Source organism: Dryobates pubescens, chromosome 25, assembly GCF_014839835.1.
Source record: "Dryobates pubescens isolate bDryPub1 chromosome 25, bDryPub1.pri, whole genome shotgun sequence".
Classification (NCBI taxonomy): Eukaryota; Metazoa; Chordata; class Aves; order Piciformes; family Picidae; genus Dryobates; species Dryobates pubescens.
In genome coordinates, this window is record NC_071636.1 from 5,255,093 (window position 1) to 5,267,487 (window position 12,395).

The 12,395-nt window shown below is 59.7% G+C and overlaps 1 protein-coding gene across 1 annotated transcript in view; it reads right to left on the reverse strand.

Moving 5' to 3' along the window:
* MYO18B (myosin XVIIIB) overlaps positions 1-12,395 on the reverse strand; it is an 83,365-nt gene that overhangs the window by 47,240 nt on the left and 23,730 nt on the right. Inside the window, exons 18-23 of the mRNA XM_054173281.1 lie at positions 11,516-11,699; positions 9,447-9,639; positions 8,329-8,438; positions 4,800-4,865; positions 2,159-2,287; positions 994-1,137 (exon numbers count right to left, since the gene is read on the reverse strand). Of these exons, the coding sequence (XP_054029256.1) occupies positions 994-1,137; positions 2,159-2,287; positions 4,800-4,865; positions 8,329-8,438; positions 9,447-9,639; positions 11,516-11,699 (826 nt within the window). The remainder of the gene's footprint in view (positions 1-993; positions 1,138-2,158; positions 2,288-4,799; positions 4,866-8,328; positions 8,439-9,446; positions 9,640-11,515; positions 11,700-12,395) is intronic.

Here is a 12,395-nt window from a genome sequence, read left to right on the forward strand (position 1 = left end):
CTGCCCCAGCCCTGGCATGGGGCTTTGGCCCCAGGGACACGGTGCATTTGCTTCTGGCCCTCTAAGAAAGGAGAGCTGCCTCTCCCTCCACATCTCTGCAGGGCACATTACTCAGGAGGGGGGAAATGGAGATGATGACTTCTGGATGGTGAGGAAAAGATCTCTGCCCTGGCAGAAGTGGCTTCCAATGTGGCTGACCCACCAGGCAGAGCCCCTAAAGAATCCCATCCCATGCCATCCCAATCTATCCCACCCCATCCATTCCAACCTCCCCAGTGCTCCCCATCCCTCCCATTCTGCTGTCCCCATCCCTCCCATTCTGCTGTCCCCATCCCAGCAGGAGAAGGGAAGTTCATTGTGCCCTTGTACTCAGCATTGGTTAGGCCACACCTTGAGTCCTGTGTCCAGTTCTGGGCTCCTCAGTTTAAGAAGGACATTGAGACACTTGGAGGTGTCCAGAAAAGAGCAACAAAGCTGGGGAGGGGTCTGGAGCACAGCCCTGGGAGGAGAGGCTGAGGGAGCTGGGGTTGCTTAGCCTGGAGAAGAGGAAGCTCAGGGGAGACCTTATTGCTCTCTACAACTCCCTGAAGGGAGGTTGTAGCCAGCTGGGGGTTGGTCTCTTCTCCCAGGCAAGCAGCAGCAGAACAAGAGGACACAGTCTCAAGCTGTGCCAGGGGAGATTCAGGCTGGATGTTAGGAAGAAGTTCTTCATAGAGAAAGTGATTGGCCATTGGGATGTGCTGCCCAGGGAGGTGGTGGAGTCCCCCTCCCTGGAGGTGTTCAAGAGGGGACTGGATGTGACACTTGGGGCCATGGTTTAGTTAGTTAGGAGGTGTTGGGGGACAGGGTGGACTGGATGATCTCTGAGGTCTCTTCCAACCTTATTGATTCTATGATTCTGCTATCCCATCCCATCCCATCCCATCCCATCCCATCCCATCCTGCTCTCCTATTCTTCTCCCCCAGCCCATTCTGCCCCCCCCCGGAGCGTACTTCTTTGGCGTGGAGCTGCTCGTCGGCGAGGTTGACGCTGAGCAGGGGCCGCAGGCGGCTCAGCAGCTGCCACCAGGGCCAGTGCCTGACCGCCTGGAAGAGCAGCAGGTTCCTCTGGATGCAGCGGACAGCGAGGCGCTGGATCTGTGGGGGATACAGCCAAGCAGCGGCACTCAGCCTGCCGGCAGCAAGCCCCTGGCCGGCGGAGGAGCTCCGCGCCGCGGGGGACGGCAGCACAGCCGCTGGCCTCGTCGATGCACATCTCATGAGGGAAAGCACAGCTCCTCGTGAAGAAAAGGCCTTGGGGGTGCTGGGGGAGGAGAAGCTCAGCAGGAGCCAGCAGGGAGCACTTGCAGCCCAGAGAGCCAATCCCAGCCTGGGCTGCAGCAAGAGAAGCACAGGCAGCAGGGCCAGGGAGGGGATTCTGCTCCTCTGCTCCATCTGGTGAGACCCCACCCGGAGCACTGCAGCCAGTGCTGGAGCCTCTGTTACAGGAAGGATCTGGAGGTGCTGGAAGGTGTCCAGAGAAGGGCCATGAGGATGAGCAGAGGGCTGGAGCTGCTCTGCTGTGAGGACAGACTGAGGGAGTTGGGGCTGTTCAGTCTGGAGAGGAGAAGGCTCCAAGAAGACCTCATTGTGGCCTTCCAGGTTCTGAAGGGGGCTACAGAAAAGCTGGGGAGGGACTTCTGAGGGTGTCAGGGAGAGTTAGGACTGGGGGGATGGAACAAAACTGGAAGTGGGTAGATTCAGATTGGATGTGAGGAAGAAGTTCTTCCCCATGAGGGTGGTGAGAGCCTGGCACAGGCTGCCCAGGGAGGTGGTGGAAGCCTCATCCCTGGAGATGTTTGCAGCCAGGCTGGATGTGGCTGTGAGCAACCTGCTGCAGTGTGAGGTGTCCCTGCCCATGGCAGGAGGGTTGGAACTGGCTGAGCCTTGAGGTCCCTTCCAGCCCTGACAATTCCATGACTCTATGTCTGCCCACCGGGTGGGTGGACCTCAAAGGGGCAGCCACAAGGTGGGTGAACATCAAAGGGGCAGCCTGTTCTGCTCAAGTAAGCTGCAGTTTGGATGCTGTGGGCCATGCCACAGCAGCACTGAGCCTCTGCAGCAGCCAGAGGCTGGCATTTGGTGGGCAGAGGGTGTCCATGCCCTGTGGGATTGATACCTTCAACCTCTTGAACTTCTGGCGGCTGAGGAAGCCCTTGCAAGCAGCCTGGAGCAGGGTCACGTTCTTGGCTATCAGCTTGTCACGTTGCTTCTCCAGCCTGGAGATGACTCCTGGCTTCAGGAACACCTGGCAGCAAGCAGCAGAGGTTAGATCAGAAGCAGGACAGGGTCTGAAAGCTGCCTGCAGCCAGCAGCACACGTTTCTGGCCAAGACCTGGCAGCCCCCCCCGAGCTCTGCAGGAGACCAAAGGTCCTTGGGCCAGCCCAAAGCGCTGGGCTGGGAAATGAATCCAGCCCTACCCAGCCAAACCCACAGTGCACACAGCTGCTCCGTGCCAGGAAGGTGTCCCTGGCACCAGTCTCCCTGGGGACACTCATGGGACAGCAGGAGGGACCTATGTCACAGCTCCATGCTGTCCCCAGGACAGCAGCAGGATGGCTGTGTGTCCCAGAGAGCACTTTCCCCCCAGCCCTATGTCTCCTGCTCCTGAGCATCACCCAAGTGGGCTGTGTGGGGTTGCCCAGGTCTCACTGACATCCTGGGAACTCAGCTGATGGTTGTCCTGTGGGACCTGGCACATTGGGCCTTTGCTCTGCCCCTGCCTCCTCTGCCTCCTCCTTCTTGCCAGCCTCTTGTCAGCGGTGCCCAGCAGCAGGACCAAGGGCAGTGGGCACAAGATAGGACCCAGGGGGTTCCATCTGCCCAGGAGGTGTGAGGTTGCTGGAGCCCTGGAGCAGGCTGCCCAGAGAGGCTGTGGAGTCTCCTTCTCTGGGGAGATTCCAAACCCAGCTGGGCATCAACCACCAAGTAGCTGCAGGTCCTCAAAGCTCTTCCCCTGGGCCACTGGCCATGTCCCACCCACTGCAAGGAGAGCAGAGCCACCTGCCCTGGCAGGGGCATCACTGCCAGCACAGAGAGCAGCAAAGGAGCCAGGAGCAGGAAAAACCAGAACTAACCCACAGCATTTGAGAAGGGAAGGCTCTGAGGAGAACTCAGAGCAGCCTTCCAGGACTTGCAGGGGGCTGCAGGAGAGCTGGCATGGAGTGAGAGGATGAGGGGGGATGGCTTCATACTGGAGGAAGCTGGATGCAGATTGGACACAGGGAAGAAATTCTTCCCCATGAGGGTGGTGAGGCCCTGGAACAGGTTGTGGAGGTGTTCAAAGCCAGGTTGGATGTGGCCTTGAGCCACCTGGTCCAGGGGGAGGTCTCCCTGCCCATGGCAGGGGGGTTGCAACTGGATGATCCTTAAGACCCTTTCCAACTGAAACCATTCACAGATTCTCTGCCAGTGAATGTAGCTCAGAGTCGAGGTCTCAGGGTAAGACCTCCTGTGGTGCAGGACATCTCTGGGTGTCAGCTGTCTCTGGGGATAGGTGTCTCTCTTAGACTGGAGGTGAGGAGAAAGTTCTTCCCAGAGAGAGCTGTTAGCCATTGGGATGTGCTGCCCAGGGAGGTGGTGGAGTCCCCATCCTTGGAGGTGTCCAAGAGGGGATTGGATGTGGCACTTGGAGCCATGGTTTACTCATGAGGTGTGGGGTGACAGGTTGGCCTGGATGATCTCTGAGGTCTTTCCCAACCTTGTTGATTCCATGATTCTCTCTGAGGCTGATCATTGCCAGCTGTTGTGATGCAAATGGAGACCCTCCCCCCTCCATCACCCCTGGGAGGCCAGCGGCAGCCCCAGGGAGCTGCTGGTTTCAGGCTGACAAAGCCAATCAAAGCACAATTCAGAGGAAACTCCCTGCCTCGAGATAATGCCATGATTGCTCCACCACTCCTTTGATTGTCTCATTAATGTCTCTATTAACTTCACAGAAGCCAGTACAGAAATCGATGCTCAAAGGGATGGCAAAAGCCTGACTCCTCCAGCAGGAGATGAGAGCAGAGCTGCTGCTGCCTTATTGATTAAGCAGCAGGGCTTCAGGGAGAGAGGACTGCAGACTGCTCCATGCAGGAGAAAGGGAAGTTGGGTTTGCTCCACAAGGGTTGTGGAGTGACCTCATTCTTCACAGCCTCCCTGGGCTGAAGGCAAGCAAGCTTCATGTTTAGGCTCTTCAGTTTAGGCTGGAGGTGAGGAGAAAGTTCTTCCCAGAGAGAGTTGTTAGCCATTGGAATGTGCTGCCCAGGGAGGTGTTGGAGTCACCATCCCTGGAGGGGTTCAAGAGGGGATTGGATGTGGCCCTTGGAGCCACGGTTTAGTAGTCATGAGGTGACAGGTTGGACTTGGTGATCTCTGAGGTCTTTTCCAGCCTTGCTGATTCTATGATTTTCAGTTGAGATTCATGGAATGGGTTGGGTTGGAAGGGACCTTCAAGATCATCTAGTCCCAAGCCCCCCTGCCATGGGCAGGGACCCCTCACAGTAAAGCAGGCTGCTCAGAGCCCCATCCAGCCTGGCCAGATCATCTCTGTGAGCTCCTCTGGACCTGCTCCATCAGCTCCATGTCTTTCTTGTGTTGGAGGCCCCAGAACTGGACACAGCAATCCAGGTGGGGTTTGGCTTCTCCCCCCACATAGATGCCATGGGGAGCAGAGGAGGAGAGGGCATCCTCCCCAGACAGGGCTGCTCTGGGCAGCTGGCATGGGGCTGGCTGTGCACTGGGAGCAACTGGGAAGCAGAGATCAGAGCCATCATACCTGGCTGCGTCCTATGGCAACACTCTTCTTCTCCAGATCCAGTGCCTGGAAGAGCTCCTCTATAGCCTGTGGAGAAGGAGAACAGCAGAGCATCACAGAACTGCTCAGAAGACTTTTGCACCCTGGTATGAGCCTGCTGAAACCAGGCACAGAGACCCCTGGTCCTTATGGGCACCCAGGAAGGGTGTCTCCAGCTTATGGGCACCCAGCTGTGCTCTCCTTTCCTCCTCCCCATCCAGCACTGCACTCACCCAGCCCCAAAGCAGCTTCCCCAGCCCCAAGTCCTGGTGTCAGAAGGGCTTTCTGCCATGGAAGGACTTTGGGCAGCATGGGGAGGGAAGATCTACAGCTGCAACAGCCAGCCCTGGTCAGGAAGGACCCAATGCACAGGAGGCCATGGAAGGAGACTGCTCAGGGGAAAGAAAGAATCCCTCCAAGCACCATCCAGCCAGGGTCTCTTTAGGGGCTCTGCCTGGTGGGTCAGCCACATTGGAAGGGCAGAGATCTTTTTCTCACCATCCAGAAGCCATCATCTCCATTTCCCCCCTCCTGAGTAATGTGCTCTGCAGAGATGTGGAGGGACAGGCAGCTCTCCTTTCTTAGAGGGCCAGAAGCAAATGCACTGTGTCCCTGGGGCCAAAGCCCCATGCCAGGGCTGGGGCGGCCCCACTGCCCTCCCTGTGCCCCCCTGGCAGCTTGCTGAGGCTGGATCCACTGCAGCCAGCCCCCTGGGGACAGGTGCTCCCCATGCCTGTGTGAGATGATGGATGATGAGCAGCCAAACACCTTCTCAGTGTGGGGGACTCTGCTCCGTGCTGTCGCCAGAGCTCTGCTGGCTTCCAGCTGCGCTGCCACCGCTGCTGGGCTGTGAGCCCTTGGTGCTCCCCAACAGCTCAGCCCACGAAGCTGAAAGCAGCAGGGAAAGCATCAAGATTCCCCCCACCCCGAGCTCAGCAGCAGAGAGCTGAGCCGTGCAGGAGATTAGTCCTGAGCTGTTGGAGAAGCCTGAACTCAATTACTCTGAGCTCTGGGCCAACGTGAGGGCCACACCAACCAGCAGCAGGGAACGTTCCCCCAGGGCAGCACAAGCACTGCCTGGACAAACCAGAGAGGTGAAAATCCCAGAGCTGCAGAAGCAGTGACAGAAATCCTCTGCTAATACTTCACTCCATATCACATCCCCCCAGCAGGATCATCTCCTCCAGGCAGGACAAAGCCACGGGAGAAAGCTTTGCCCACGGGTCCAGGAGCACCTTGAAGCAGCAGAGCTGCAGCAGCAGCTGAGCATGCAGCAGGGGGAGGTGGGGATGCTGCATGGCAGTGCAGGGGGGGTTTAAATCACCAGCAGGTGAGGGTGGGGGTGAAGGGCTGGAAAAGGACTTGAGGAGGGTGGTGGGGTGTGAAAAGCTGGACGTGAAGTGGCACTGTGCGCTCCAAGCCCGGAGCCAAACATGTCCTGAGTGGGCAGCAGGGAGAGGGAGAGGATTCTGCCCCTCTGCTCCACTCTGCTGGGACCCCACCTGCAGTGCTGGGGAGCCCCCAAGACAAGAAGGATATGGAGCTGTTGGAGCAGGGCCAGAGGGGGTCACAGCAATGATGGGAGGACCAGAACCCCTCTGCTGTGAGGCCAGGCTGGGAGAGTTGGGGATGTTCAGCCAGGAGAAGAGAAGGCTCCAGGGAGACTTTCTGGTGGCTTTTCAGTACTCATCAGAAAGCTGGGGACAGAGTTTTGAGCAGAGCCTGGTGTGACAGGACAAGGGTGATGGTTTGAAAGCAAAATAGGGAGATTCAGACTGGAGAGAAGGAAGAAATGTTTGATGCTGAAGGTGGTGAGAGCCTGGCCCAGGTTTGCCCAGAGGGGTAGGAGCTGCCCCATCCTTGATAGTCTAGGGCTCCAAGCAATCTGCTCCTGTTGCAGATGTCCCTGATGACTGCAGGGGGGTTGGACTGGATGACCTATGAAGGTCCCTTCCAACCCAAACCATCCCATGATTCCATGATCCTGCCCCTCCAGACCCACTGTTTGTGCCCTGGCCCTGCAAAACCACACCAAGCAGGCACACAGCCAGAGCTCTGGAGAAAGTAGCACAGCCCTCAGCAAGGAGATTTCCAAAGCCATTTCCTCCTGGGCACAATGAAGCAGCAATAAGAGGCTTCATCTCCAGGCTGATTTGCTCCAAGTCCTCTCCATGGTGCAGTAACTTTGGTGATGCAGCCCTTGCCTGCCCTGTTCAATGCTTCTGCAAAGCCAGTCCCTGGGGACTCCAGGAGGAGGAGCTGAGCTTGGCTGCTCTGCCAGCAGAGCCTTGCTGGCTGCTGGAGGACACACGTCCCACCCTGCTCAGGGTGAAGAGGAGCAGGATGAAAAGCCATCCCCTGCAACCCAGCTCTATGGACACAGCCCCGTGGTTGGGTCACTCCTGGCTCTTGCAAGGGAGCCATGGAGTAGTTTTGGTTGGAAGAGATCTTTTGGATCAGCCAGTCCAACCATGAACCCAGCACTGCCAGGGCACCACTAAGCCATAGCCCTCAGCACCACATCCCCACAGCTCTGAAACCCCTCCAGGGATGGGGACTGCCCTGGGCAGCCTGGGCCAGGTCTTGACAACCCTCAAGGGGAAGAAATTGTTCCTCATGTCTAACCTTAAACCTCCCCTGGTGCAACTGGAGGCCATTCCCTCTTGTCCTGTTGTTTGCTCCTTGGAAGAGACCAACCCCCACCTCACTCCAGCCACCCAGGTCAGGGAAATGCTGGTGTGAGACAGCTCACTTGGAGAGAGGGCAAACCAGGCTCACACAGGGTATGGGCAACACCAGACCACAGGCTGCCTGTGAGGAGCTCCAGGAATTGTTCCTCACTGCAAAGAAAGCTCAAAGAAAGCACACTGGGGAGGGCTGGAAGAGCTCCACCAGCAGCAGAACCCATCATGCACCCTGGCATGCAGCAAGAATACTGTGGCCAGCAGGAGCAGGGAGGTCATTCTGCCCTGTGCTCAGCATTGATTAGGCCACACCTTGAGTCCATGTCCAATTCTGGGCCCTTCAGTTTAAGAAGGACATTGAGACTCTTGAAGGTGTCCAGAGAAGGGCAATGAGGCTGGGGGGAGGCCTTGAGCACAGCCCTGTGAGGAGAGGCTGAGGGAGCTGGGGTTGCTTAGCCTGCAGAAGAGGAGGCTCAGGGGAGACCTCCTTGCTCTCCACAACTCCCTGAAGGGAGGTTGTAGCCAGGTGGGGGTTGGTCTCTTCTCCCAGGCAAGCAGCAGCAGAACAAGAGGACACAGTCTCAAGCTGTGCCAGGGGAGGTTTAGGCTGGAGGTGAGGAGAAAGTTCTTCCCATCAAGAGAGATTGGCCATTGGGATGTGCTGCCCAGGGAGGTGGTGGAGTCCCCATCCCTGGAGGTGTTCAAGAAAGGCTTGGATGTGGCACTTGGTGCCATGGCTTAGTTGCCAGGAGGTGTTAGGTACCAGGTGATAGGTTGGGCTTGACGATCTGAGGTCTTTTCCACCCTGGTTGATTCTGTGATCCTACCTTGCTCTCGTTGGGCACCTCATAAGCAGAGGTGTGCTTCCTCATGACGTCTGGAGCCAGCACCTGGAAGCGCCGTCGGAACTGGGTCAGGAGCAGGCGGTCTGCATACCCTGGGGACAGACAGACAGACAGACACTGGTGGTGGCCCTGCCAGCCCGGGGGAGCTTGTGGCTTGCAATGAAACACTGGGGAGGGAACCAGAAGCGGGGGGTTCTGCAAAGGGTGGCAATGTCCTGACAGCAAAAGGTGTCACAGGTGGTGAGAACCCAGGGAGATGCCTGGAGTGAGGGCAAGGTGGAGGGAGTGGAGAAGCAGCAGAGATAACACCTGAGGTGGCCAGATGCCATCCCACTGCTTCCTGTCATGCAGGAGGGGCTCCTGCATGGATCCCTCTCCACACGGCATGGGCTGTGCCCCTGGTCAGTGCAGGGCCAGCCTCATACTTCAAGGGCAGCATGAAGGAACCCCACCAGAGGCTGAGGTTCAGCCACTGTGCCAGGCTGTGCCGCCTGGCAGCACTGCAGGATGTGGGCAGGGGACCCTGGCAAAAAGCAGCCACAAAACCTCAGGGGCTTCCAGCAGTGTGTAAGGCCTGAGCTGTGGGCATGGCAGCACGGGGGGGCGCGCAGACAGGGCAGCACAGGGGGCAGCACGGGCAGATGGCAGCGCGGGTGGGGGGTGCGGACAGGACAGCGCGGGAGGGGGGCAGAGGGCAGCGCGGGAGGGGGGCAGAGGGCAGAGGGCAGCGCGGGTGGCGGGCAGAGGGCAGCGTGGGTGGGGGGTGCGGACAGGGCAGCGCGGGAGGGGGGCAGAGGACAGCGCGGGAGGGGGGCAGAGGGCAGCGCGGGAGGGGGGCAGAGGGCAGAGGGCAGCGTGGGTGGGGGGCACGGGCAGCGCGGGTGGCGGGCAGAGGGCAGAGGGCAGCGCGGGTGGCGGGCAGAGGGCAGCGTGGGTGGGGGGCGCGGGCAGAGGGCAGCAGGCAGCACGGGTGGGGGGCAGAGGGCAGCACGGGTGGGGGGCAGAGGGCAGCAGGCAGCATGGGTGGGGGGCAGAGGGCAGCACGGGTGGGGGGCAGAGGGCAGAGGGCAGCGCAGGTAGCGGGCAGAGGGCAGCCCTACCGATGCGGTGCAGGCGAAGAGCATCCAGGAGCTGGGTCCCCTCCAGCTGGGCTCGCAGGGTTGGCACGTCCAGCTGGGGGGCTGCGTCAGGTGGCGTGGGGGGAGGAGGGCCAAGCCCCTCCATCCCTGGTCCAGGCAGGAGACAGTGGACAAAGTGCAGCTGGGAGCGTCGGAGAAGGTTGGTGAGAGCATCCTGCCAAGCAAGGAGAGGTCAGTGGGGTGCAGGGGGGCAAAGGGGCAGCAGGTGGTGGTGGTGGTGGGAGACACTCCTTGTGCACCCACAGCAGGGTGGGTGGCCAAGAGCCACCCTCAGAGACCTCAAAGCTCAAGTGCCTGGTAGGAGCAGCAGCTTCATCAGAGACTCACAGAATCATCTGGGTTGGAGAAGACCTTTAAGGTCACCCAGTCCTACCCCTCTCTAACTCTGCCAAGCCTGATGCTAAACCATGTCCCCCAGCACCACACCTCTGTGGCCTTTAACCACCTCCAGGGGACTCAACCAGCTCCCTGGGGAGCCTGCTCCAGTGCCTGAGAGCCTGGTCAGCGAGGTGAGCTCAAGGTGCTGGCCGCAGATGCTGAGCAGGACCTCCCTCCTGCAACCCCACGGTTTCCATTGATGGGCTACAAGAGCTTACCAGGGTGGAGTGTTTCTGGGCAAAGGTTTGCCAGGGATGATCCAGGGGCACAAAGCTTACAGAGGCTGAGCCTCAGCTCCCCCAGAGAGCTGAGGCACCTAATTATGGCTGAGACCAGCAGGAGCTTGGCAGGTGCCCAGCACGGAGGGTCACTCAACTCGGCTGAGTGCTTAAGAGGATTAAGTGGGGGCCCAGCAAGGTGCACGTGTAATCTGCTCGGGGATTTGCTTGGCTGGGATGGATGCCCTCAGCAACAGCACTGCTAGGGGGGCTCCTGGCCACCCACAACAGCACCCAGGGCCAAGAGCCCTTCTGGGACATGGAGCTGCACAGAAGCATAGAGTCATAGCCTGGTTTGGGTGGGAAGGGATCTTTAAAGGCCACCTAGTGAATCCCCAGCTAGAGCAGGGTGCTCGGAACCCCAGACAGCCTGACCTGCAGGGCTGGGGCAGCTCCCACCTCTCTGGGCAGCCCAGGCCAGGCTCTCACCACCCTCAGTGTGAAAAAACAAGTACTCCTTATGGAGTAGTGACCCCCACTTACAGAGTCATGGAATTGTCAGGGGTGGAAGGGACCTCAAGGCTCAGCCAGTCCCAACCCCACTACCATGGACAGGGACACCTCACACTGCAGCAGGTTGCTCACAGCCACATCCAGCCTGGCTGCAAACACCTCCAGGGATGAGGCTTCCACCACCTCCCTGGGCAACCTGTGCCAGGCTCTCACCACCCTCCTGGGGAAGAACTTCTTCCTAACATCCAATCTCAATCTCCCCATTTCTAGTTTTGTTCCATTCCCCCCAGTCCTATCCCTCCCTGACACCCTCAAAAGTCCCTCCCCAGCTTTCTTGTAGCCCCCTGCAGATACTGGGAGGCCACACTAAGGTCTTCTCAGAGCCTTCTCTTCTCCAGACTGAACAGCCCCAACTCCCTCAGTCTTACACCCAGCAATGGTGAACCCCAGCCCCGTGGTGCAGGAGGTGCCTGTCCAGGTAGGCTGGGGGGGGGATTCCTGCCAAGGCAGAGCGTGTCTGGGGCAGGGTCTCAGTGTGGGGGTCACAGAATCACTGCACGGTTGAGGTTGGAAGGAAGCTCTGGAGGTCATCCAGTCACAAGCAGGGGCACCCACAGCAGCTTGCCCAGGATCACAGTGCCCAGGGTGGGGTTGGAATCTCTCCAGAGAAGGAAACCCCACGCCCTCTCTGGGCAGCCCAGGCCCCTCTGGGCAGCCCCCATGCCCCCTCTGGGCAGCCCCAGGCCCCTCTGGGCAGCCCCCATGCCCTCTCTGGGCAGCCCCCATGCCCCTCTGGGCAGCCCCCATGCCCTCTCTGGGCAGCCCCCAGGCCTCCTGGGCTTCCAGGCGGTGCCCATCGGGCTCCACCTTGCCCTGAGCAACCCACCCCGCAGGCAGGACGCTCCTGGAGGCCAGACTCACCGCCTGCAGCTTGAGCTGGGCACACACCGACCTCTTCCTCACGGCGGCGAAGCTGCTGGCGAAGGTCTTCCTGACGCAGGCGTTGCGGCGCAGGGCGGCCTGGGAGCGCCCCTCCAGCCCCGCCACGGCGCGGCCGCCCGGCGCTGCCCACGAGTGGGGCTCCACCAGCCGCCTCACCGCTGAGCTGGCGTTGGGGGGAACAACACCGCAGGCTGCTGGGGGTGCGGCTGCAAGCCCCGCTTCCAACCCCCCCTTCCCTGCAGGCGCAGCGCCCCGCGCTCGGCGCTGGTGCTGCCGCGGGGCAGCCGGCCGCGGAGCGGAGCCGGGCGCTGGGACGAGCCTCACCCCTTCTGTGCCGCTCCGGCTGGGGAGCTGAGTTGCCACCAGGCTGAGAACTTCCCCCAGGGTGAAGCTTGGAATCACAGAACGGTTTTGACTGGAAGGGACCTTTCAGATCATCCAGTTGAACTCTTAGCCCAGCACTGCCAGGGCACCACCAAACCATGGCCCTTGATGGGGTGCTTGGTGTCATGGTTTAGTTGATTAGATAGTGTAGGATGAAAGGTTGGACTCAATGATCTTGAAGGTCTCTTCCAACCTGGTCTGGTCTACCTTACCTCTACCTCTACCCTACCCCTACCCCTACCTCTACCCTACCCCTACCTCTACCCTACCTCTACCCTACCCCTACCTCTACCCCACCCCTACCCTACCCCTACCTCTACCCCTACCTCTACCCCTACCTCTACCCCTACCCCTACCTCTACCCCTACCCCTACCTCTACCCCTACCTCTACCTCTACCCCTACCTCTACCTCTACCCCTACCTCTACCCCTACCTCTACCCCTACCCCTACTCCATCTCCACAGCTTTGAAACC